At 40.0% G+C, this 27,423-nt stretch overlaps 1 protein-coding gene across 4 annotated transcripts in view; it reads left to right on the plus strand.

Annotated features, from left to right (window-relative positions):
• SORBS2 (sorbin and SH3 domain containing 2) overlaps window positions 1-5,659 on the plus strand; it is a 143,110-nt gene extending 137,451 nt beyond the window's left edge. For 3 of the 4 annotated variants that reach the window (XM_046648463.1, XM_046648464.1, XM_046648466.1), the window contains 2 exons: window positions 1,696-1,802; window positions 3,493-5,659. In XM_046648463.1, coding sequence (XP_046504419.1) covers window positions 1,696-1,802; window positions 3,493-3,554 — 169 coding nt within the window. In that variant the 3' untranslated portion in view covers window positions 3,555-5,659. The remainder of the gene's footprint in view (window positions 1-1,695; window positions 1,803-3,492) is intronic. The other variant, XM_046648465.1, reaches the window with a different exon arrangement.
• Window positions 5,660-27,423: the final 21,764 nt, after the last annotated feature.

Here is a 27,423-nt window from a genome sequence, read left to right on the forward strand (position 1 = left end):
GCCCCGTGCAAACATCCAAGTTAAGTAATGTTGGTATTCAACACTTCCCTGTCTTTTTCTCCACTGCTCTGGGATTCTGGCTACCTGTCTCTGCCCTTCCCCACGGTCAGAATCCTTTCTCAACAAAAGACCTGAGAAGACCAATCTCAAAAGAGTACAAGTGGCTGAAAAGGTTTACTAGGAGGACAAAATATTAACAAGGGAAGAAATGTCTAATGCTGGAATTTCAGGCTATGGTACCAGGCCAGGGAGAGCAATGTTTTCTGGAGAAGGTATTAGGCACCACATGTGACTAGTTCTTTCCCAGACACCCCCCACCCAACAAAGCCAACTTTGTCCAGGTCCCCCAGACTGAAAAAGCTCACGGACAGGGAGGGAAGCCAAATGGAACTGTGATGTTTGAGTTCAAGTGATAGAATTGTTTTGTTCTACCAAAATATGATTTCTTGACTGAACAAAGTAATTAGAAATAAATCATTCTTGTTCCTGAACAGTATTCAATATTATCAACCTTTTAAAATTGGCTTTAAAAATTCTAAAATACCTTGAAATGTGATTCTCACTTTCTTACATTGGTAGAATTACATAACTATTATGAAGAGTGGCAGAAATAAATTCACTGATTTTTTTTTTAAACATCCCCCTGACAGTACTGGTAATATTTTAGTAGTAATATCAACTTTTCATATTAACTGTCTATCAAATGCTTCCTGACCTCCTCAGCTGCCAGAACTTGTGTCTTCATTTTCCAAAATGGCAGTTCGTGTTAACACGCATTAGAATCCACACTCTTTTATTACCACAAATTCAATGTCTGAATTCCTTACTGATCAATGTCACCAAAATATGTGTGCTCAAAGAATTCAGACAGGGAAAGGAAAGTGGTAACATTCTGTAAGTAATTCTTTTTTAGATAAAATTATTTCTAGAGAGAGTTTTTACGTCAAATACATTTTCTCTGGGACCCATTTTGGAAAGGAACTTATGTCCATAATCTAATATTTGAAATGGGCTCACTGGTGACTGAGCATGGACTGAATCCGCTTGATTTCATAGGTGAATTACCTCAGAGTTTCAAATTCTAAATCTTCAGAAAACACTGATTCAGACTATGAAACTAAATTGCTTTAAAGACTTCCTCTGGGTAAAAAAATACCCTTCTCCTTTATAGCAACTCTCACATAGTGATTTAGAAGACACGTGTCTGAGACATTTTGTACATCTCAATTTAGAATCATTTGAAAATTCAACTTGTAAGCCACAGTTCTTTGCTTCTAACGATGACCAGCTAAAACTCTAATTCTTCCTTGTTCTTATATAGCTGAATAATGCACGTATCACTTCTTTTATATTCTGTCCTGTTATTTAATGTCTGAGTGATATCTATGACTGGACAATTGAAATGCAAGTCTGATTTATAAAAGTTAAAACGCTTTAATCCTACTCACAGATGTTCCAGTCTTCCACGAATATTCCTCATTGTAGTTTTGAAATGCTATTAGAGGGGTCTAATTTGCATGAAAGTCTAAATATGTCTATTTACTTTACATGCTCACCAAAGACTTATGCTACCTAACTTAAAAAATGTTAATAACAATAGAAATGTTAAAAGTAAAATGAATATTGTACTATCTGGTATAGCTGCACAAAGATGTAAAGATTTTTTTTTAAACACATCCGTTTGTCCTGTTTAAGGTTTCAGGCTCTCTATAACTATACTCCTAGGAATGAAGATGAGCTGGAGCTCAGAGAAAGTGATGTCATTGATGTGATGGAAAAATGTGATGATGGATGGTTCGTGGGTATGTGTACCTTTCCTTTCAGACACATTTGGCCATTGTATAATTTGCTCCTGTTTGCTCAGCTTGCATGGTTTGGTGCCATGGCCAAGCTTTCTTTGATTTCATAATGCCTTTGATCTTTCATACATTCATAGGCGCTAGCAATCCCAAGGCAACTGCGTTTTTAATATAGTTTAGTATTTACTGCTCCAGGTATATGTGATTTTCCACTAGTTTTATTTCCAATTCAACTGAGAGAAGAAAATTTCCTTAAATAGCACCAACCAGGAAAGATTGAGATCTAAGAATGACAACAACGTTCCCCAGATGAGAAACATTGCTACACTGGTCAGCGGAGAAGGTTAGTTGTCAGCAGTGAGGGTCTCATTTGAGAAAATGAGATGAGGTGAGCAGCTCCCCCATTAACTAGGTCTGGTGGAGGTACCCTACAAGGCCAGTGATTCACGTGAGCTTTGATTGTGGTAGAAGTAGAGAGAAGTTCCATTCTTACCACTTAAAAGACACTCCCACTCTTACCAGCTTAAAAGAAGACGACAGGTTTTCTGAGAAAACATTTGTAGACAAGCCTTTCATACAACAGGACACAGAGGAAGGAGGTAAAAAAAGAAATAAAGGCTTAGGAGGCTGGAGGAGACGGAAAGATGAGGGAATGAGGTCTCTCTATAGACAGGCAGTCAGTGGAAAAATATTAAATAACAAAGGCCACAGCTGCAGCCACAGCCTCTACCTCTGTTTAGGTCAATTCCCCATTTAGAAGAGAATAAAATGGCTTACCTACACAGAAAAAAGAAAATCAGTCTTCAAGTCAAGACAGGAAGTTCCAGAGGGTAAATGAGAAACGGAACTTAGAGACCCTGTGCACTCTGTTTGAGCTGGAAATCCTAAGGAAGAATTTAGTGCACTGACTTTTACAAAACATTTCAAAGGAATTATGTTATTTGAAACCAAAGGCGATCATAATGATGGCCATGTGTGCATTTGGTTCCACTCCTCGAATTAGAAGCCATGCCCAATGATAGAACCCCCGTCCACAAATAGTGTGGGTCTTTTTTTTTCTTTAGTGACTTTGTAAATTGTTCAAATTTTCTATATTTTGTGAAGGACTCTGGTAGGGCTATTGGTAAATGAATGGTGTGGCATTCGGCATGATCTTCTATGAGATAGTAAAACTCCATAGTGACAGTGTCCCCGATAATTCCTTAATGTTACACCTGTGTTGAGAAGGTGTGAGACCTCTTGCTCACTGAACCAAGCCTTGTTGTTGTGTGTTTCCAGTCCATCCTATCACACCACTAGCCTCGTCCTTATTTAGAAGATTGTACTTGAAAATGTCACTTCCCAAATGCTTGTCTTCTTCTGTTCCCCACTCGTGTCTAGCAGCCTTGGGGACCGGGTGCCACCATCCCCCTCCTCAGCAGGATTGGCTTTCCCTTCAGAGAGGCTGAGCTTTTTGGTTTAGCCTGATGTGATGGAAGCCAGTGTGTAAGCTTAAGAGGCAAAGAAGGCCTCAGGCAGTATAGATAAAACTGCTTACTTTGCTTTCCTCTTGTCTTAAAGGGAGATTTCTTCTTTTCCAAACCCTGCCAGGCTTGCTCTCTTAGTGAAGCCTTGTAAATGAACAGTTTTCAAGCCCATCTATACGAACTGATGTTTCATTGCTGTTAATTTCACCTATTGCTTCTATTTTCAGGAACCTCAAGAAGAACCAAATTCTTTGGTACTTTTCCAGGAAACTATGTCAAGAGGCTGTGAATCACTCTCCCTCTTTATTTATGCCGAGTTTCAGCACCACATCTGCATAACCTTGCCTGAAAGATGCCCGCAGGCCTCCCTCTGTCATGCTTACCGGTTTCCAGTAGAAGTCACCCACCAACACCATCTCCACCTGCCACCAAACCACCAGCACAGTGACTGTCCCTGCCGAGCCGTGGGGAGATTGGCAGACTTGTTTCTGCGTGAAAGTGCATATTCCTGCTTTCTGCTCTTAACTTTGAAGAGTCAATATGTGGGATCAGAAAGAAAATCATTATACTTAAAAAGGGTTAAGTATTTGAGGCAAAAAAGAAAGCGTGTCTTGGAGGCTCTCTGGTCCCCTTTGAAAGATGCTCTCCCCTCAGGCAACCAGAAGATTGTTTATTACTAAATGCTGTGGTTTGCATTTTGACACTCTGAGCTTGGCAGTCTGTTTTTCTTTCACGAGTTTGCCTAGTGTCCTGGTTTACACGATATGACAACTATACTTCAGCTATCGTTTGCCTGCACTTATGCTATGTTGTAATATGCACAGTGATTACAAAATCTAAAGCAAGAGTAGGGAAGTTAATTCGAATGAGTGTGATTTTGTTGATTGAATGTGAGTTTTCAGATAAGACTCTTTTTCCTGCAGTTTTGTTTTTTTTTTTTTTTTTTGTACTTTTTAGAAGTGCAAACAGTAAATGAATCAGAGCCTTTGGTCATAATCATGAGAATATAAGAGGTTTAGCTAGACTACAAAAAAAAACTATTGTGTTGTAAAGTTGCATTGCTATTTTATATTAAAATGTAATAATCAGCATCATGAACAATGAGCTCTTAGTGTTTTATTTATCTGAGAAAATTTTAATAAAAGCAGTGTTAGTGAGAGGTGCAAAGAATTATTCTAACATAGACACTTGAAAGTATCTGTAAGCAATATTCATAGGTAAGATTTCACTGTGTGTACACACATACATTTGAGATTGTATGAGAAGAGACAATCCATATGGTATGTTGTACATTTTATGGAAATGTAAAAGAATCCCACACATTATTTTATAGAAATAGAGCAATTCAGAAGCATCACAAGTATTAAGGCTGGTTTTAGCAAGGATTATGATCAATACAATTATTTTTACTATGATGATTATTTTTCTTCTATGGAACTCAGAATCCTGGCTACATTCGAGGGCAGGAATATGTTGAGCCTGATTTTCCTGGTGTGTGTAAAATATTTCCTCGGAGTAGACCAGGCACTTTTTAGAGGCAATGTTAAATCATTCAGGTTCTATTTTCTGCCCTGAAGTAGAAATTTACGAAATGATATTTGGGACCTGAAAGATTTAACGTGGTTAACAGTGCCTGAATTACACACACCCCGAGAACTAGCTTTGTATTTCTTATGACTTTGCATAAGAACTCTTCATCTTTGGATCTTGAGCACCTTATAGATAAAACTTTTTATGGCATTTCTTCGGTGGACGGTGATCGATCTTTTCACAATGTACGTAGACTCTAGAATTTTGTATATATGTTCCCTCTTTTTTTGTACAGACTATTTAGTTGTTGAGAAAACAGGGGAATTTCCTAATTTGGTCTTTATCCTTCACCTAAACTAAGCTAAAACACTTTCAGCAGATTATCTTTCACTTATCCCACAGATCATAAACCCACCTTGATAGTGCGATTCTGTAAGATAGCATTTATGCAAAAGTTTATGAACTTAAAAGATCTTAGCAGCCAAACTGAAATGTACATAAATATTGATTACAGAGGAATTTCATTAGGAAGGAAGTAAAGAAACATCTTTGAGTAGCCTACCTTGATTGCTGTCAGGTTCACAACCAGCTTTACATTTTAAAGGCTTTGGGTTTGAAATTAGATCACCTGCATGCAGCTTTGCTGATAAATGAATAATTATCTTTGATGCCATTATGAGAAAAGACTTCAATATCTGTTGCCTGTCATATTTAAGAAAAATTACTGTTTCTACTCTCTGTATCTGATTTTAAAAGGAAAAATATTCCTACCTGGCTTTCAGGTCATTAACTTTGAATTCTTACAAGCAAAGGTCATTGTGTTTTTCTTGAATAGATATCTAATAAATTTTGCTTGGAAGTATACTTCAGTTTTTCTTTTTGACATTTATCCTTAAGTGAATTGTGTATTTCTACCCAACATGTTAGATCAACTAAGAGAAAATGCATTTGTTCTGTGTTCTCTGGACGTACAAATGGAGAAAAGATCTATCTGGATCAGCTCAGAGAAGTATTTTTTTTAAGCCCACCCTGAAAGCTCATTGGCTAAGTACTCTTTGATTTGCTCTTCAGCTAAAACAACGTATTTTAAAATATTTCTGCCTCAAAAACAGCTCTTTTTTTTTCCCAAGGAGAAGTTAATCATGAGAAGTTGTAAGCACTTTCCCAATTCAAGTATCTTACATTTTAAAGTCCTTGCCCTAAAAAGCTTTATCATCATTGGCATGGCAGAGTCTGATAATGCCCACGAGCTTTCAAAGAATTTCAAATTATGTGCGTCGGTTGGATGTCATTCCTTTCTCCCACACAAACAGTAGATAGCTAACACTCCTACTTGGATCCTTTCTAATAGACCTTGGTTCCGTCTGGATCTATGTATCTCAACCCTCTTCCATATCTATCTCTCACATATTCAGAAACACGTCCATTCCTCTGTTGGCAATTCAGTTATCAGAGATGTCTGTTTGCTTCACCTTAATATTCACCGTGATCTCCCCTATTCCATTGGGTAATTTCCACTATTTATTAGCTTTCCACTAAAATGTGTTGCCTTTGTGTGAAGAATATGCCGCATGATACTCTTGTTCCTATTTTCATCAGAGCATTTGTAGGTCATTTAACTAGGTAAACCTAAATCTGATAAAATTTGGGATGCTTGTTTGTGTCTTCAGAGGTCACTTGCCATTTCTTTCTTCAAGTTAATCTGCTGCCAAATGATCGACACTCTGAAAACACAAATCTATTCTTTTAAAAACATGCATCAAAATCTGGAGTTCCTTGTCTCACCTGAGAATTGATCATTTATGCTTCTCTGTAAAATCTGCTGAGATCCAGCAGCAGCTTCATCAAAGCCCTGAGCTCAGGAATCCTTAAACAGCTCTGCAGCTTGCCCAGGCTTTTGTCACAGCCATGTGGGCACTGCTGTACAATCCAGAGCAACTACAGCCACAGTTCAACCCTGCTGCCATGCTTCCTCATTGTAGATACCAGGTTTCTCGATAGAATAGTGAATTATTTTTACTTCAAATTTTTTTTCTTTCTTTCTTTCTTTTTTCTTGGTGAGGAAGATTGGCCCCGAGCTAACATCCATTGCCAATTTTCCTCTTTTTGCTTGAGGAAGATTGTCTCTGAGTTAACATCTGTGCCAATCTCCCTCTATTTTGTATGTGGGACACCACCACAGCATGGCTTGATGAGTGATGTGTAAGTCTGCATGCATGATCTGAACCTGTGAACCCGGGGCAGCCGAAACAGAGTGCGTGAACTTCACCACCAAGCCACCAGGCCAGCCCCTGCTTCAGAATTTTTTAATGCTTAGTAACCTATTTTACTTGATTTTATCTCAATGCACACTCATCATTATACACCAAAAATTGCTTAATGCATCTCATTTATGCCCCTGAAGTCCCCTTAATAGGTGGAGTAAGATCATTGTGAACCCCCTAGGCAAGGTCTCTACTCCTCAGTCTCTATCTACTGTGGCCTCACATCTCTACACTAACTGGCCATCCAGGTCAGTGGAAGGACAGCAGGAGGGCCCCTCTGACATTTTATGTCAAATTTTACTCCCTCCTTTAGCTACACCCTCGCTAAAAACAGGCGTGTCTGTTTCTTATTTGATGGAAAGCAGAAGGAACCTGTTTGAGTAACTGTCTGTTTCCATGACCATTCACTGCATGACCTCTCTGAGTAGGTGGTCAGTTTGTGTGGCCTGTTAATTTCTTCCTACTGTTTTCCAGATTTCAGCCACAAAAGGAGATATCCTTTAAAGAGTTATTTGATCAAATAGACTAAGTGCTCAGTCAACTTCAAGAGCCCGTTTATTTAAAGATTTAATTATTTTATCCTGCTTTCCAGATTGTAGCCAACAGTTCTTTATGTACCGATTATGATTTCAAATTATTTACTCATCATGGATGAGTGGGTCAGAGCACAAGCAGAGATTGGCATTATTAATAAATGATCTACACTAGAGATTGGCAGACTATGTCCTGGGGACAAAATTCAGCCTGCTACCTGTTTTGTTATGGCCTGCAAGTTAAGAATGCTTTGTACAGATAAACACTGGCAGTCAGTCTGATGATAGGGAACACTAACTTTGAACCCCAATTAAGTGAAATGTCTCCCCAAAAAAAGAATCCCTTTCTTTTCATCAGTAGATCTATATTAGAAAAACTTTACCTTATTATTATAATACCTTATATTATCAATATCATATCAATATCAATAAAAATTTGTAGACATTTGTTTTCTCTTCATTATGTAAGTATGTACATAATTTCCTCAATTTGCCTCCTGGCCCAAAAAACCTAAAATATTTACTATCTGTCCCTTTACAGAAAAAGCCTGTGACCCCCCTGGTCTATGCTAATTGTCAGCAACAAGCCTGGAAACTGACTAGAGAGAAAGGAATAGTGTATGCCTGCTGTATACCAGATGGTAATTTACATATGTTCCATGTCTTTATCCTCACAACAAATCTAAGAGGAAATCTGCTTCGTGCTCATTTTGTAGAAGAGGAAGCTGGGGCTCTGAGAAGTTAATACAAAAATATGTGATGGAAATTGGATTCCGAACGTGGTGTATCTATCTCCCAATCCTGTACTCTTTCTTCTAAATGACCCAAGCTTGGTGCCAAACACACTGTTGATCAAACTGTACGCTCAGAGTTAAACAGCTGCATCCATTTACCTCCTTCCCTCCTCACCATTCTTGGAAACTCTTCCATCACGAACAGCCAGCCATTCATAACAGCTTCTTGCTGTGCACAGGATGACAAGAAAGAGCTACATGCTCAGTCCAGCCCAATAGAATTTCCCTGAGGAAAGCTAACTTTGGTTTCTAAAAGCACACAGTAACTAGTGAAGATATCATTTCAATTATTGACATGTTTTCACTGAGCATGAGCCTGCCCATGAGCCTGCCCATGAGCCGTGATTCGTGAAGGCCCTGGAGGCTGCTGCCTCTAAGCCAGCTCAGCAGTTGGTGGTGCTTGGGGAAGCGCTTGGCATTGTTGAGCCAGTTGCAGACAGGCAAGCCTAGCACGCTGTAGGAACACAATGTGCTTACTGGACATCTTTTCATATACAAAGCCCCAGATAGACTAGCCATTCTCTGCTGGATGACTCGCTAAGTGACCCCTGAGCGTTAGCTCACTGCTAAATTCAGCCCCGCCAGAGCTCGGGAAAGTTCTATCTGAGCTCATGCACGTACAGATATCTTGACCCAAAAAACTTTCAGTACAAGACAGAAATCTGCCTAGCAAATCTTCACCTGTTCCTTTGGGGTTTCTTGTTTCATCCTTTTCCCTAAAATACGATGGGTGACTCAGTGGTGCTGGTGTCTTCCAAAAATAAGTACCATTTCACACAAAACTCTTGTTACCGTTAACACCAGTGTTACCGTTAACAACACTAGTGTCAAACCTTGCACTGATTTTACAGAAAGCTTCAGATTGACTTTATAAAGCATTTTTTTTCTTTTTTAATTACACAAGCAACAAACACTTATTTTAGGAAAAACTCAAAAATATAAATGAGCAAAAGGAGGAAAGATAGAATTACTGAGTCCCTTTTAGGGTAAAGATTAGACTCTGGAACATATCCCTCCAGAGTGTGTCCTGGACATGCACACATGTGTGTGTGTGTGTGGGTGTGCACGCGCGTAGTATGTCGGCAAAAGTGGGATCATACTGAACTGGTTTTATAATCTGCACTTAATACTAAGCAGGACTCCGAAAAAAAGTGCATAAACCATGTTTTCCAGTCAACTTGACATTACCAAAATTTATAAAAAGAATGAAGTCAATCTATCCCCAGGATTCACAAATATGCAATTAATTCACAACCAAGAAGCAAGAATTACAAAATTGCCACTAGGCTAGAAAATCTGTTGCAATCTGAGGAATTGGTAGAGGAAGGAAAGACGAGATGAAGAGAGAAAAGAAAATAATATTTATTATCTCCCTACCAAAGCCATCATGTGCATTAGACATTTTTACAGCTAAGGAGTGGCTAAAGGAAGAGAGAGATTAAATTGAGAAATACGTAAACTGCAGAGCAGCTGGATGCAACATTCAAACCGTCCTGGGGGTTAGCAGAGTGCACAAGTTTTGAATCAAAACTGAAAGAACAGACAATAATTTATTTTGAAAGTAGATATATTTCAGAAAAGTTAGATCTAAAAGATTTTTATAATGTACTAGCACAGTGCTTCTCACCCAGGGTGATTTCGTCCCTCTCCCAGGGGACATTAGGCAATGTATGGAGACATTTTTGGTTGTCACAACTGGGAGGTGCTATTGTTATCTAGTGTACAGAGGCCAGGGATGCTGCTATCTTTCCCCCAATACACAGGACAGTCCTCACAATGAAGAATTATCCAACCCAAAATGTCTATAGTGCTGAGGTTCAGAACTCCTGCCCCAGGGGAATTCATATTACTTAAGAGAATCATACGGTAAATCATTTTATTAAAGATCTTTTTAAAATCCAGAGTTAAAGAGCTGAGAACCTTAGCCCTCATGGTCTCTATATTCTGCCCTAGGGCTGGCAAATCCAGATCGTTTGGCAGAAAGCAGTCCCTCCCAAATTCTGGAGGGAAGAACAAATACACATGAGAAGGAGTAACATAATAGGTGAGGTTTGATGAGGTGCTAACTCAACAAGTCCTTATAGATAAACATGAATCTGTGGAAAATCTCCACAGGCAAAATGGCCACCGTGAAAGCGTTTGTGTCTGATGCTCAAGCCTATCTAGAGCAGAGAGTCTGTTCTCCCCTACAGCAGATTTCAGAGAGTGTAGTGTGTCAAGGGCCAATGTGTGAGATAAGATGAGTTCAGTTATCAGTAAGCTGTTCATAGGTCCCACAGAAGAAGAGAGATTCCCCCTCTTTCCAGAAGACACACAGACCATAGGGAACTCAGGACAGGGCTAGCCTGGGCTCCTTGTGAGAACCTTGACTGTGCCACCTCCATAGGCTTAACTCGGGCCATCCAATGGGGAATCACTCCCACCACCTGCAATATGAGAGTCACACCTGTGTTCCCAGTGAATAAAAGAGTGGGAATACTCTCATCTCTAGTCAACATCTACAGTAATAGTGACTGTGTGTTTAAACACAAACCAGGAGCTCAGTCCTTGTGGTGGCTGAATTGTATCCCCCAAAATTAATATGTGTAAGTTCTAACCCCCAGGACCTCAGAATGTGACTGTATTTGGAGGTAGGGCTTTTAAAGAGGCAATTAAGGTAAAATGAAATCATATGAGTGGGCCCTAATTCAACATGACTGGTGTCCTGCTATGAAGGGGCAATTAGGACACAGACATGCACAGAGGGAAGACCATGTGAAGACACAGGGAGAAGATAGCTGTCTACAAGCCAAGGAGGGGGCCCTCTAGAAGAAACCAAACCTGCTGACACCTTGATCTTGGACATCTAGCCTCCAGAACTGTGAGACAACACATTTCTGTTGTTTGAGTCACCCAGACTGTGGTACTCTATTATGGCAGCCCTGGGGAAATAACACAGTCCTTCTCTCAGGGCCACTCATCTCCACGCACTCCTTCTCCACTCCCCAATTCTCAGTGGGTGATAAATGCAGGAGAAATATCTCGCTCCAGAAGGTGACAACAACTGAAATGGTCCCTTCTCCTAACCCTGTCCTCATTGTGGAATTTGCATATAAATTCAAATATAGCAAGGGAGAACTGTTGAGTGGGTCAGCTTACGCCTTCACAGAGATGAGACCCCGCTCACCTGCGTGCATGCACACACACACACACACACACACACACACAGAGCCACCTCAACAAAAAATAACCAGTGCTATATTCAGTAGTGCAGGAAAAAAATCTAGGTCCCCAGCAGGTAAAACTGTAGCAAGGTCTTCTTACTCGTTAATTACACACAAACTTGCCCAGACGAGGAAACCCGCCGTCAAGGCACCCTAGAGCGGAGGCTCTATCTGAGTCTATAGCAGTATCCCTCACAGGGAGATGAATCCCTGTCTTTGATCTTAACTTTCTCCACTGTCTTTCATGTGTCTGCACATTAATCAGAGCCTGATGAGCACCTCCAGTGAGTTTGGAAGGTTCAGGAATAAAATACTTCATGGAATCTTAGGTCATTGAACAACATTTTACTGAATCTTTAGAAGACAAGACTAGATATTAAAGCACCATCTCCTTTTGACAAATTTGCTGAATTCATCTTGGTGGCTGAAGTTCTCTGTATGGAATCTATCGAGAAGCTATCCAAAGACTTCGTATCTCCACAGGCTCCAGGGATTTCTGGATTGTTCTCTTGTTAACCTTTCAGAACTCTGGGTCCTCAAGTTTTGCCAGGGCTGTTTCCATGATGGCTACACTCTCAATGGGAGGCCCAGTAAGTTTCTACATTATAATTGTGCAACTTGGAAAGGGTGAGCTGAAGAGGCAAAAATGAAACAGGAAATGGATACCTGGATCTCTTCAGATGATGCCTTAGGCCGTCAGACTCTTTCGAGAGTTCTAGTTGGCACCTAATTCCACAAGACCAGACTACTCGATCTGCTTTGTTTCACCATATGTCCTCAGTCATTTGCTTCAAGAAGCCATCTCAAATACACACTCAGAAGAGCCTCCAAAGGGAGTGTCAGCAGTCTGCTAGCTTCCCTTCCACAAAGGATGGAGGATGACATGGAAATATTCAACTAACTGTGTTCACTACTGAGTATACAAATACATATATCATGTATATATAAAGATATATATATTTATGGGCAGTGCTAAATATGAAAAGATAGAAAATTAAAGCTAATAATATCAGAAGTTGTTCATTGGATAATAATGAAATATTAATGTTCTTCCTTAGCGTGCAAGGATTGACAAGGCCATGATGAGGAATAAGCTCAAGAATTTATAGATAATACTTATTTCAGAAAAATTCCCATGGACAAAATGGCAAGGATTCAGTATACTTTTTCTAATGACTTACTCACTATTCTTTAATCATATTAAGTAAAATTGGTCTCAAAATTGGTTTGGCATAAATATTGATTCTATTGGGTCTATAATGAATACCAACCAGCAGCACTTTTTTACTGTCATTGCTCAAAGACACTAGCCTATATCTGAGCCAGTGCCACTGGTTTTTTCTGCAGATGAGCTTTGATACAAGGAATAGGATATCAAGACCAAAATTCCCCTCAGACTCGGCATTCAAGGCATCCTAACTTGAAGACTCCCGACTGAATGCCGCCAACATTTCAACCGAGTGTGCTGGGGCTGAGACTCAGAGCTGTTGACGTAGCAAGACATGACTCTCTTTTTGATAATTTCACTGAGCTCATCTTGGTGACTCAATATCAATAGAGCATGTTTAATTTAAAACAAAAGAAAACACACACAGACCAAGCTATTCAGAATCTTTGTACCTTACCATAGACCAGACCCGGGACATGAGATTTGCTTACTTTTTAAACAAGATTGCCCCTTTCAAAGTCTGCTCTTGTACAAACTAAACAGCTGTTGGACAGCTTATCAGAATTGCTGAGTGCATAGGCTTCTCCCTAGAATTATTGGCATTTTTCCCCTAACCCTTCACTAAAGAAAGATAATTACTGGCAGACAGAAAGCAGTTGGAACTAACAAACTTATCTTTGACCTACTCCCTAGAACACTGGTACTCTTTGTTAAAATTATTTATAATGAGGCCTCTAAAATACCATCTCCTCCTTCTCCCTCACTCTCTCTCTCTCTCTCTCTCTCTTTCTCTCTTCTAATGGAGAAATCTCAAAACGTTTATGAACCCTAAGCTGGTATTATCTAGACTTCCCATCCAGCGCACGTCCCTCAACACACACACAGTTATGCCTTTGGTCAGCTGTCAGACGATATGACAACAAGCTTAGCAGACATCTGCCCGTGGATTAATGGGCATAGTATTTCTTTCACTACCAAAGATAAACTGCTAGACAGCTGTATTGAAAACCACAGCAAACTTCTCAACGCTGATGATGCATAGATGAAATGACCTATTTTTTAAATGGGGTCATGAATAATCTTCCTATCTCAGGAGCCATTTTTTCCTGCAAGAAAAGACTTAAAGTAACGACAATGACCATGACGTAAACCTCAAATGGAAATGTGTCTAGGTCTCCTTTTTGACTGTGTATGGATACTGATGATGACATATCCTTTGAAGATTGTTCTGGAATAGAGTTTACAGAAAGAAAAAGTCTGAAGTGTGAATGCCTTGCTTTGCCAACACAAGTCCTGTAAAACAGTATGAAAAGCGTATTTTTCTAATTCAGACTCACTGAAGTTTCTAAGGAAGTGAGTCTGAACTGGTAACAACTTCAGTTAGCTTATAAAATGAGTAGTAAAAAATCACGCTTTGAGGAGTAAATGAGATAAAACGTACAAGTAGAATCTAACCCATAGTTGGCACTAGATAAAGGCTAGTTTTCTCCTCTCCTACTCCTTTTGAAGTTATCATTTTAGCTGATTCTAATTAGCATCAAACGTTTGAATTTACTTGTTAGATATTCCTCTTAGCTACACGGCCAAGTTTTAGAGTCAAGGTGTTTGAAGAGGACAATCAGAACATAGCATTTAATAACACATTTTAAATCAATAAGATTTTCAAAGAAGATATTGTATTGTATGAAACACGTATTGTAATTTTTTGTAGTAAGCTAATCAGTTCTTAAGAAGGAAGTGACATAAAAACAGTGTTAGAAGCTGGAAAAAGAAAGAGAACAAAGCAGATAAATGAAAGTGCTGCCAGCCATTAGCTATTTTGATGGTCCCAACACAGAGATCTAGTCTATGATGGAGGCTGCAGAAACCATAGTCGGACTGATGGGTGCCCAGTATGATGCAGCCCTGAATTCTGCCCTCATATGGTTTGTGACATTGAGAAATTCTGGAATGGCCAAGATGTCAATATCCTCACTGGTAAAATGGAGAAAATCCACTGAACCACCAAGATCCTTCCATTTCTAACTGTTTTTGAAATCTTTAGAGGAAATATTTCAGGAAAAATACCAGCAGACTGAGTGGCAACTGGATCTGGATCTCAAAGAAATGGAAATTCATCAACACTGGTTCTGAGGCTAGCAAGCCTGCTTTGGGGTGGGAATGGGAATGAATGGCTAGAGGCCAGATGGGGAGTCCAGTCTCCTACATGGGATGTTCAGTAGAGTATAGCACAAAACAAAGGGAATGAAGAGACAATTTTTTAAAAAGATAAAGACACAAGAAACAGAACTACTAAGCATATGAATGATTACACAACCCCAGGAATCAAAAATGAAATAAAGTAGGGGGCCGGCCCAGTGGCCCAGTGGTTAAGTTCGCGCGCTCTGCTTCAGCGGCCCAGGGTTTCACTGGTTCGGATCCTGGGCGTGGACATGGCATCGCTCATCAGGTCGTGTTGAGGTGGCGTCCCACATGCCACAACTAGAAGGACCCATAACTAAAAATATACAACTATGTGCTGGGAGGATTTGGGGAGAAAAAAAAGCAGAAAAAAAAAAAAAGAAGATTGGCAACAGTTGTTAGCTCAGATGCCAATCTTTAAAAATAAAATAAAATAAAGTAAGTTATAATTTTTCAACTAGCAAATTGACAACCATGCAACAAAGTCAACTCCATGTTTGTGAGAACATAAATTGAAAGAATTTTTGGATGACAATTTGACAATTCACAACAAAAACTTTAAAATATTGTATATCTGTTGATCCAACAATATGATTTCTATATATTTACTCTATATAGTTATTTCTATATATTTATTGTGTATATATTTGTTCACCAGAAACAATTATGGATACGTTCAACCATTTAGCTACAAGTATGTATCATGTTATTCATGTTATTTCTGACATCAAATAATTATAAAAAACCTAAATATCTAATAATAGAGGAACGATTGAATAAATTGTGGCACTTTTTACTATGAAAATATCATGTATTTGTTTAAAAATGGCATTGTGGAAAAATATTTAATGATGTATAAACATATATATATAGTGTGTGTGTGTGTGTGTGTATGTAAAATTAACTAAATCTCTAATCCTATCAATGCAATCCATTCCAAAGATTTAAGCACTCATATTAGGAACGAATAACTCATCAGGATGAAAACACTTGGTCTTTCAGAATAGCTCCCCTTCCTGTGCCTCCTTTCCAAGATAGTTCCCAGGTGAATGGGAAGAAAGAGAGTTTAATATCTTCATGGTGGTGAGAGAGATCTGGGGTGTTGGGCAGGATGTTCTCTACCTCTTCCGGTCTCCAGGACTGTGTCCCTTGTCTCCTGGGTGTCTCCTGGCCTTCAGGGCTGAAATCTGAGATGGTACAACTAGTGATCTGATCTCCATTGGTTTGGTCAGAATCATCACTTCCTGGCTGACTCAGCCTCATATTAGCTCCTGCAGGCCACAGACTCCTGAATATCTGCCATGGCCTTCCTCCAGCCTTCTGGCAGAGCACTCACCCAGCCTCTGCTTTGGGGTCGCCTCACCTTGCCATCGTGTGTACCATTGTAGCTCCTTCGCTCCTCAATTCTGCACCTACATCAGATAAAGAAGGAGGGCAGCCTGGAAAAGCTAAGCTCTCAGCGCCCCCTTTCTGCCTGACCATATCGCTCTTATTTGATGTTGCTGAGGTCCAGATTGCTCTTGAAGTTAATTCACTTTAAAGTATATGCCTCCAGAGGGGAAATCAAGAGACACTCCACTCTCTTCATTCTTTCTCTCCTTTTCCATCTTTCCACAATTTCCCAGGACAGAATATGATCCGGCTTTTCTTTTTCTTCCACTATACCCTACCTCCTTCCCCGCTATTCCAGCTAAGTATGCAGGGTGTCTTCTCTGCATTATGAAAAAACTCAGAATGGAGCCCTCTATGCTCAGTTATTCATTTGATAAAGGGAAGCAGGAAGCCTTTCTCAAAAAGTAGCTTGCAAGACAATAGCTTACATCATTCTGTTTTTGAATCACATAATATTCATGTTGAATACTACCTTGGTCTTTTGACATTTCTCCTACAAAAATCATATTTAAATAAATGCTGAGGGAAGAAGGGGGCAGTAAAGGTTTTTGACTCAAGAAAGCAAAAAAAATAATTATTTTAAAATTTTATCTCCATTATAAAGTTATTTAAGAAAAAAAGTCAGCTGAAACATATTCCTAGGGAAACGGGGAGATACCAGGAGAGGGAGATATAGAAGGTACCGAAACTTAATGAAGGGAATTAAGAGAAACTAGTGCAAAATATAGGAAACAACTGAGGAATAGGAGTTAAAATGTCCTATGTATTTTTATTGATAATAGTTCATATTTTTCTATATACTCAAGTTGCTTCAGAGAAAAATAATTATGGTACACACAGTCTTCCTGTCACGGGCATGGAACTTCCAGGAGACCAAGATAAATCATCAAGATATCAGTGTCCATAGTTCATGTCTATACCATCTTCTTCCAGAAAGGACTTCAGGTAACTGACAAGGATAACTCTCACTCTCCAGGAAAAATGAGTGATACATGATCAAGGAGGTTCAAAAAGAAGAATGATTCCTCTAAAAAGGCATTAAAGAAACTTTCCTGTTTACACAAAGTAGAATTATAGAAAGAAAGAAATGTTGGAAATGATATAGCTTTGTAAAGAAGATAAACCAAGTCATGGAGGAAAATGAGGATTTAATCAAAAACCCCATGGTGAGAGAATGTGTAAGAAGTGACCTGGGCAGCAGGAAGCTTTCAGACGATGACTCTAGGGACTTTAGGAGGAGCAAGATGGAAGCCAAGAAGCCAGCAGCCATCTTGGTCTGGATTGGGGAAAATGATAGTCCAAATCAGGGCAGCAGCAGTGGGACACAGATGAGAGGGTTACAAAAATTAAACAAGCAAGCCTTGGCCGCTAACTGGATTCAGAGATTGAAGGAAATGGTGGAGTCTGAGATGACCATGAGGCTTTAAGCCAAACCAACTGCGGGAATGATAAAAACAGTATAAGAAATGGCCCATTTTAGTCTTTCTCTTAAAACTGAATGGCGGTAATTTATTTTCCACACACAAGTTTTCAGTGATAAAAATATAAATAGACCTAAAAGTAAAGAAGAAAAATTTTAGAAATTCAAAATTTGTACTGAGTAAGTGTATTTAATGGCAGTAAGAAGTACAATGCATATGTTTTTAACAAGTACTCTGATTTAGAACATAATGTTTATCATTTCTTAAAAAGATGACTGAGCTCAAAAGGGAAAAACACTGACTTTCCCAAAAGTATTTGAATTTACATGTCATCTCACATTGAGTTTATACACCTTGTGAATTAACTTATTTTTGAGTAATTATCTAAGTACTTTTTGTTTCAAGTGGTAGTTGAATTCTGATTACCAGTTGAATTTTTTTACTACATTTATTATTGGTAGAAATAATGTAAGCTATATACAAACTGATATCCAACATGGTAGCAGATTAGGATGTTTGGAAAATCAATATTTGATTAACAATTACCATATAGAATGGACTTTACTCACATTGCTACTCAGATGTGTGAAGAAAATCAGTTTCCTTATTTTCTTTAACCAATCTAATGTTTTTCATGTATTTTTTATTGAGATATAATTCACTTACTATATCCCTTTAAAGTGTAAAATTGAGTGGTTTTTAGTGTATTCACAAAGTTGTGCAACCATCACCACTATCTAATTCCAAAATACTTTTGTCACCCCGAAAAGAAACCTCATACCCATTAGCAGTCATCTCCCACTCTCCCTTCCTCCCAGCCCCTGCACACTCTAATCTACTTTCTGACTCTATGCATTTGCCTGTTTTGGATATTTCATTCCAATTGAATTATACACTGTGCAACCAACCGGATTGCCCCTATGAACTCCAACCCTGTTGGGTGGCAGTAAAAATTTACACTGGCTCAAATTTGGCAATCAATAATATCTCAGACAATTCCGGTTTAAGACAATTTAATTTTGGTAAAGACTCATTAAGCTCAAAGTACACTTGTTAAGAGACTGTTTCTCCCCTTCCTTCTTCCTTCCCAGGTTGATCTGGGTACAGGGGAAATCTTATGAGTCCTCCTAGCAATTGGTGGGAGGATGGGCTGTCCTCCTCTGCTGGCTTCTGCAGGGTGGTGGCCTGACAACACTGGGCTCTGGATCAGTGTCCTTCAGGACAACTGGTCCTAACTGGACTCTTAGCAGAAGACAGCTTCCCTTGCTGCTGACACCTGAGCCTGACACTGCCTCCTGCCATCCAGACGACTGCCCATGCAGCCTCCTCATGCCAACTCCAGGCCTCTGTCTGCCCATGATCCTCTCATCACTTCTGCGTCCACTCTGAGGGTGGGCCTGGGCCTTTTTTCCCCACTGTATGCCCTGCATCTGTCATAGAATCTAGCAGATAGTAGGCATTCAACAATATTTTTTGAACGAGTGAATAAATCCTTCAAAACTCAGCTAAACCGTTATATCCCCTGTAAAGCTTTTCTCAATGCACCCACGCCTCCCCACCCCTCTCTGCTTGTTCTGTGCTCCCATAACAGGTGAACCTTGCTGGCAATGGAGCATTTGTGGCCTGCATTATAACCCACTGTACGTGTGTCATCTCTCATTGTTATAAATCCACCTGCCCTTCACAGCCCAGGTGAGAAGCTTCCCAAGACCCATGTCACACAAATGACAGTCTCAATAAAAATGAAAAGTAATTGAAGTCTTGTTATTTCTAATCAGCTGGATTTCATTTTGAATATAATACTATGCAAATTTTACTACATATTCATGTGGAACACGTGGGTATAAAATGAAGAGAAGTCTCCATTGTCCCCAAACACTTTTAAGTCGGTTCCTAGGGGCCTGCCCGGTGGCTCAGGGGTTTAGTTTGCACGTTCCACTTCTCAGTGGCCTGGGGTTCGTTGGTTCGGATCCCGGGTGTGGACGTGGCACCGCTTGGCAAAAGCCATGCTGTGGTAGGCGTCCCATGTATAAAGTAGAGGAAGATGGGCATGGATGTTAGCTCAGGGCCAGTCTTCCTCAGCCAAAACCAGAGGATTGGCAGTAGTTAGCTCAGGGCTAATCTTCCTCAAAAAAAAAAAAGTAGGTTCCTGTTTATGGAAATTCATGTTCCCAGTATTTTGCACTTCAAGTTTTTTTTTAAACAAGTGTGTAAAGTATTGCATGATCATCTGAGTTAGCAAAAGAGAAAAAATACACTAGAGGTTTCTGGGGGAAGAAGAGCTGGAAGGAATTAAAGGTAAAGAGAATCACATTTGCAGAATCATCTGTCAGAGGATGAAAAGGTGCATGGGGGCCTTGCTGGCTAGGAGTTTGAATTTCATCCCGAAGGCAAGGGCAAGCCCTGCTTAATCAGTTTTCTACTGACATATACATATCTCAGCTCTCCAACAGGATTGAATTCTCTGCAATAGGAACTCGAATCTTTCTCCACTGATGCCTGGTTGACCCCCAACGCCATGTGCCTGTGGATAGTTTCTTACATACTTTAGACCCAGGAGTAAATAAATTCAGGCGCTTGTGAGTTAAAAAAGAAAATGAGGAGTAGTGGTTCAGATTTTGTACCGTGTACTGTGTTGAAAAAAAATTAACATTAAATCTTTTACTGTTCTTTTCACATCAAAGTTCCATATGCTTCCTCCCAAGTCACTTTGGGATTCTACACACACAGTGTGTGCAGAGGAGGTTTAGGGGAAAAGCAGAGAGGAAAGCAAGGCATTCTCCGTACTAAGTCGGTGCCAAAGCTTTTTCAGGGCAGTCTCCCCAGAACCAGAAGTGCTGTCGAGAAAAGGAAAAGATGGAGAACAAAAGTGGAGGCTTCGGGAACCACTGGGATCCCAATAGAGGCAACATAGTGCATGGTTCCGAACCACGTTACCTAGATTCAGACCCCAGCTCCACCACTTACTCAGTATTTGGACGAGTTATCTATGCCCTCGGTTTCCTTGTAAATTGAGATGACAGAACCTACCTGTGAGGGCCATGATGAGGACTGAATGGATTGATACACGTGTAAAGGACATTAGAAGACGGCCTCACTGTCGTCATCTTCCCCAACACCACCCACTGCTACTCTGACCTCTCTCTGCTTTCCTTGACTAAAGACTAGACGCTCACCCCACTTCCACTAGGCCTCCTTTTCTATAAGCATCGTTTAAGGGCCTTCTATTTCATCCCAGGTAGCTATGTCTTTTATACAATAATTATGAACTAAAGAACCCAAATACCCGTTTATATATTACTGTTAGGTAGAAAGACACATTTCCTTTCTCTTTTCTTTGCATAATGCTTTTCTAAACTCCAGGCCAATTGACACAATCCTACTCTAGGACAATAACGCCAGAATTGAGTAAATCCCCCTCCTCCAAAAAGGACAAGAAAGGTGAACATGAATGAACCCACTCCTGGCTTCCCTTTATTGATTTATGACACTCTAGCCTCTGACCGAAAGGTCAAAGAATCCTGTTCTGAAAATGGATACAATCATGCTGAGATTTGGCTCCCATAAAGTAAAAGTATCTTTGAGAAAGAAAAGACTATGTCATTTTACAATCCTATCAAGTTATACAACCCCGGCTGGTTTCTGGAAATAAATTTGTCATTGAAGCCTTGAGGCAAACAACTTTTTAAATTATTTCAAGCAATCTGTGGAAGCATAATGCCAGCCAATGCTCTGAAAGGCCTCATTGTGAGTGTTTGTGCTCAGAGGCTGCTAATTGCTGGCTTCCTTCCACCCTCCGGCAAACACAGCACCATATTTGTCTTTCAGCTGTCACTATTTGTTAGGGCCTATAAACAGAGAAGATTCTTTCTTAGCAACCACTGTGAAAAAGTAGAACCCTGCCTCCCACTCCCCCTCCCCCACAAACAAGCCTGAAATGAGGAAAGAAAGGCAAATAAACCTTAGAAAGTTACTTGTGAAAGTCAAAATGACAATCCAGTGGAGAAAGTTTCGAAACTGCTGGCTGCCTTTGGCTTGGGGAGAAAAGAAAAAACTCTCAAGACTCTTTCAGAAGTCAGCTGCCAACAGATTAAAAGGCGACTAGAAATGATCTCATCGCCATTTGGAGACGTCTGGTCACAGGGATATCTGTAAGATAACCAGGAATAATCCAGCTACGTTATTCGATTTTCTTGGAGAATGCTTTGGTCTTCATCTTTCTATTTTTAGTCTTCAGTGTCAGACGCCATGGGAAGCCATCGCCACGGCAGTTCAAGGATTACACGTTCATTCAGAACAGGTAAAAGTTCTGGAAACTAAAATCACTGAAAAAAACAGTCAGAGATCAAAGCATTCAAGGGATTCTGGAAAGGAGGGCAAGTGGGAAGACAGGCTTTTGTGTTGACAATTGCAGAAAAGCCTCTGATGGATGCTACATCTCAGAGGATTACAGGAAATCGTTATATTTATAAAGAAAGCAGAAACCTTGACCTTAAAAAAAGAAGGCTGCGGAGGACCTGTGGGAGCACCCCTGGCCATTTAAGCTTTCAAGTTTAAAATGTTTGTGGAGTTAAATCAGCTCACTCTTGCCAGCCTGAGAACAGCCAGTTTGGAAAACAGAACTTGTAGGCATGGAAACAGCAGGCATCTTCATAACAAAGCCCATTGCAGGGTTTACCGGAGAAAAGCTGTAGAGAATCCTCAAGAGGGAAAGGCAGACAGTACAATTCTGCGAGGCCAGATAGTATGAAATCTCAAATGAGGGGTAACTAAAATATGCTAAGCGTCAGTAATTGAGTGGAAAGAATTAAGCTTTTGTGAGCCACAGTCCTTCAAGTGCTGCCTGTCTGCAAGTACCAGGGTTGCTAATAACCAAAACAATGGAAGTCAAAGACACCCAGAAGAAATGTTTCAAATTCTATATTCCCGCTACGCCCTTGAAGACCCATTAAGAGACTGTCCAAAACTGAGCTCTCATGAATATTGCTGCCAAACTGGAAAATGTGAAAATACTCTGAATAGAAAAGGCTTTATTGAGTGTCAACTTTCACATCATCTCCTTTTGATCGTCACAACAGTCCTTTATGAGGATGTTATCTCTGCTGCATTACAGATGAGGAAACCGAGGCCCGGAGGAGTTGAGGTTGGTGAGAGGAAGAGCCATGTTTCTGATCCCAAGCCAGGACTCCTCCTCCCGTTCACCCTCCTCCATCCTGCGCTTGCTGTGATTCGGGAAAGGATGCATGGACACATCCGGGTATACAGGTCACTCCTATGGTGCTGGTACTCCCCCACCAAAAATGCCACTGCAGGAGCAGGCAGAGGTCAGAGTGAGGATTTTTAATGTCAAAATGGGAAAGTTTGTTTTATATTGTTTTAGTATTTTTAAAAAGCTCTTTTCGGGGCCCGCTCAGTGGCGCAGTGGTTAAGTTTGCACTTTCCACTTTGACGGCCCGGGGTTCATGGGTTCAGATCCTGGGTGTGGACTTACGCACCACTTGTCAAGCCATCCCACATATAAAGTAGAGGACGATGGGCACAGATGTTAGCTCAGGGCCAGTCTTCCTCAGCAAAAAGAGGAGGATTGGCAGCAGATGGTAGCTCAGGGCTAATCTTCCTCCAAGAAAAATAAATAAAAAGCCCTTTTCTGTGGTCACAAAATCTTTCCTTCTGTTTTCTCTTCCTCTCCCTCTTCCTCTTTTCTCATTTCTCTCTCCTTTTACACATTCACCTTCCATTGGAGCCCCACATTTTCTCATATGCCATCACCATATGTCCAGGGGAGCTCTCATGAACTCAAGACTTCCGAGAGTACTCACTATGACCAGACAGTACTTCAGTGACCACCAACCCATGTCTTCCTACTCACCCTGGATGCCCACCCCTTTACTCCACTCCAGCTGCTTTCTTTGCTGATAACTTAGGAGGAAAGGCAGTAATGGGCAGCATCAAGCCTTAAAGAGGAAAGTAGAGAATGAGTCACGGCTGCTGCCAACTTCTTATGACCTTTGGTCTCTTAGAAGTCCTGTTAACATAGCTAGAGCAACACTGGAAAATGGAAAACTGAGAGGAAAGCATTTGAGAGGTTAATAGATGTGATGAGGCTTAATCTAGACGCCCAGCCTTTGAAATCTATGGTTTGAGGTGGAGCAATGGTTTGAGGACAGCAATGTGACCGTGTATAATAACTATTAAGGAAATCACCACGTTCCAACCTAGTCCCCCTTCTCCCAAATACAATTTTTAATCGCTTTAGTTTTCTTCTCCATTCCTCTCCAGTTGTAATTTAGAGATTTAAGAAATAAAATTTTTCCTGTCAGGATGCTAAGAGTGGTGCCTTTTGTTAAACTCATCTATAGTGGGTTTAAGGGTCCTCTAGTGACTTGAAAAATATGAATTTTCTTTCCTAAGTGTCCAATTTAATATAATACGAGAGAAGGAAAGGAAGGAAGAGGTCCAAAAACTTCTTCAGTCACCAAAACAAAAATTCTCCAGAATTTTTGGTAATACACATAATTTATACATTTGCAACCATTATTTTATGTGAATTCACACTTTGGGAAAATGTGATATACATTGACAATGCCAAACATTGCCAAGGATGTGGCACAACTGGAACTCTCATACACTGCTGGTAGGAATGCAAATGGTACAACCCCTTAGAGAAACTATTTGGCAGGCTCTTAAAAAGTTAAATATACGCCTTCCATAGGATCCAATCTACTCCTAGGTAGTCACCCAAAAGAAATGAAAACAGAAGTCCATATAGAGTTATACATGAATGCTGACAGTAGCATTATTTATAATAACCAAAAACTGAAAACAACCCAAATATTCATCAACAGATATGGATAAACAAACTGTAGAATATCCGTACAATAGAACACTACTTAGTATTGAGGGGAAAAAAAAGCTAGGGTAGGAGGAGGGATGAACCACTGACACAACAACATACGTGAATCTTAAAATCATTATGTTGAATGAAAGAAGCCAGACACAAAAGAGTCCATACTGCATGATATCATTTATACAAAATTCTAGAAAGTGTAAGCTAAGTCCATAGTGACAAAAAGCAGATGAGTGGTTGCCTGAGGTCGGGATGGATGCTGCTAAACATTCTACATTGCATGACAGTCCCTCCGTAATAAAAATTATTGGGCTCAAATATCAGTAGTGCTGAGGTTGAGGAACCTGATCTAGTCTGACCAACAAAAAGAGAAGATACAAATTCTATAGTCAGGAATGAAAGAGGAGACATCACTACCAACCTTACAGAAATTAAAAGGATTATAAGGACATGATATGAACAACTCTATGCTAACAAATTAGACCATTTCAATGAAATAGGAAGATTCAGAGAAAGACACAAATTAATGAAACTGACTGAAGGAGAAAGAGAAAACATGAATAGACCATAACAAGTAAAGAATTTGAATTAGTCATTGAAAATCTTCCTTCAAAGAAAAGCTTTGGCTCAGATGTCTTCATTGGTGAATTGTATAAAACATTTAAAGTACAAATAACACCAATCATTCAAAAACTCTTCCACAAAATATAGGAAAGAACACTTTCCAATTAATTCCATGAGGCTAGTATTACCCTAACACTAAAGCCAGACAAAAACATCACAAGGAAAGTACAGACCAATATTCTTCATGAGTCTTGATGCAAAAATCTTCAACAAAATATTAGCAAAATGAATACAACGACATATAAAAAGGGTTATACACCATGACCCAGTAGGATTTCTCCAAGAAATACGAAGTTGGCTTGATATCTAAAAATCGATCAATGTAAAATAATTTTTTCTTGTTTATTTTTTAATTTTATTTATTTTTTTTTTTGAGGAAGATTAGCCCTGAGTTAACATCTGCTGCCAATCCTCCTCTTTTTGCTGAGGAAGACTGGCCCTGAGCTAACATCTCTGCCCATCTTCCTCTACTTTGTATGTGGGATGCCTACCACAGTATGACTTGCCAAGTGGTGCCACGTCCATACCTGGGATCTGAACTGGTGAACCCTAGGCTGCTGAAGTGGAACATTCGAACTTAACTGCTGTACCACCAGGCTGGCCCCTTTTTTTTTTTAAAGATTGGCACCTGAGCTAACATCTGTTGCCAATCTTCTTTTTTCTTCTTCTTCTTCTTCTCCCCAAAGCCCCCCAGTACATAGTTGTATATTCTAGTTGTAGGTCCTTCTGGTTGTGCTACGCAGGATGCCACCTCAGCATGGCTTGTTGAGTGGTGCCATGTCCATGCCCAGGGTCCGAACTGGTGAAACCCTGGGCTGCTGAAGCAGAGTGCATGAAGTTAACCAATCAGCCATGGGGCCGGCCCCCAATGTAAAATAATTTTAATAGAATAATATAAATAAAGGAAAAAAGACACACGATCATCTCAATACATGCAAGAAAAGCATTTGATAATATCTAACATCCATTCATGATAAAAAGTCTCAATAACTGAGATGGAAAAGAATTTTATCCAGTTGATAGCAGGATTCTATGAAAAACCTACAGTTAGCATCATACTTATTGGTGAAAGACTGAATGTTTTCCCCTCTAAAATTGGGGGAAAGACCACATATTATATGATTGTATTTACATAAAACGTCCAGAAAAAGTAAATGTATAGAAGCAGAAAAAAAAAAGGTACTGACTAAGTAGGCTAAGACTATTTTATCCTTGCTAAATATAGTTTTCCTTCCTACAGTATCTGGCAACTTCTGGCTCAGCTCCTCTCTGCGGCAGGATTGTGATATTTTTTCAGCATCTCATCTCTAGTCACAAAGAGCAGGCACCGGCAGACACCCTTTCGGTATACAGAGCGGGTATGTGGTTCCCTCAGAACCAGAAGGTGTTCTGCTTCAGGAGCACAGGACAGAAACATTGAAGAAAATGTTTTTAAGGCTAGAGAACCTGAATTTTATTACTTGGAGGAACAAGTCCACGCCTAAGGAAACAAAGGGTAAATGTTCCAGGAAGAAATGTCACTTCAACATGAAGGTATTACCCTGGAGTCAGGAGAGAGACAGAACCCTACCTACAATGGCAGTATGTTGGAGAAAAAGCCCTCTGTCATCACACCACTTGATAAACAAGCCACACAAAGCTTCTTGGCAATTGTGGAAGTTTTCAACACATAAAAGGAAATACATGGAATCCAGTCAAGAGAGGATTCCGGAGAGCAGAACCACTGTTACCTGCAAGTAAGTGGCACTATACTTAGAATGTTGTGAGCACTCAGTCATCACCATATAGATCCAACTCAAATCCCTTTGTTATTCCACGTAATGTAGGGCATGGCAAGATCTTGAGTCTTGGACACCACTGGTGGAGGAGATAGATGTCACCTGCCACCAGCATATCTGTCTGCACTTCAGCCATTGAAGTTACTGGGTGCTGCCTTTCCCTGCGTATCATTTTGCAACCAAGAATTTACAAAGGGGCAGAGGACCTAGAAGAAAAGGGATTTGAGCCTGACTCCTTCTGTTTAAGGGCCAAAGATTTCAACATATGCCTGATGAACTAGCATGATCCTATGGGACACCCAAGGACAGAAAAGAACAATAGAGACATTCATCATAATGATGGGGAGGGGCTTCTGGATGATGGATCCACACACAACAGCAAGGCCTAGGTAGAAAAACTGCTGATGCTGGACCAAGTGTGCA

Source organism: Equus quagga, chromosome 22 (assembly GCF_021613505.1).
Source record: "Equus quagga isolate Etosha38 chromosome 22, UCLA_HA_Equagga_1.0, whole genome shotgun sequence".
Classification (NCBI taxonomy): domain Eukaryota; kingdom Metazoa; phylum Chordata; class Mammalia; order Perissodactyla; family Equidae; genus Equus; species Equus quagga.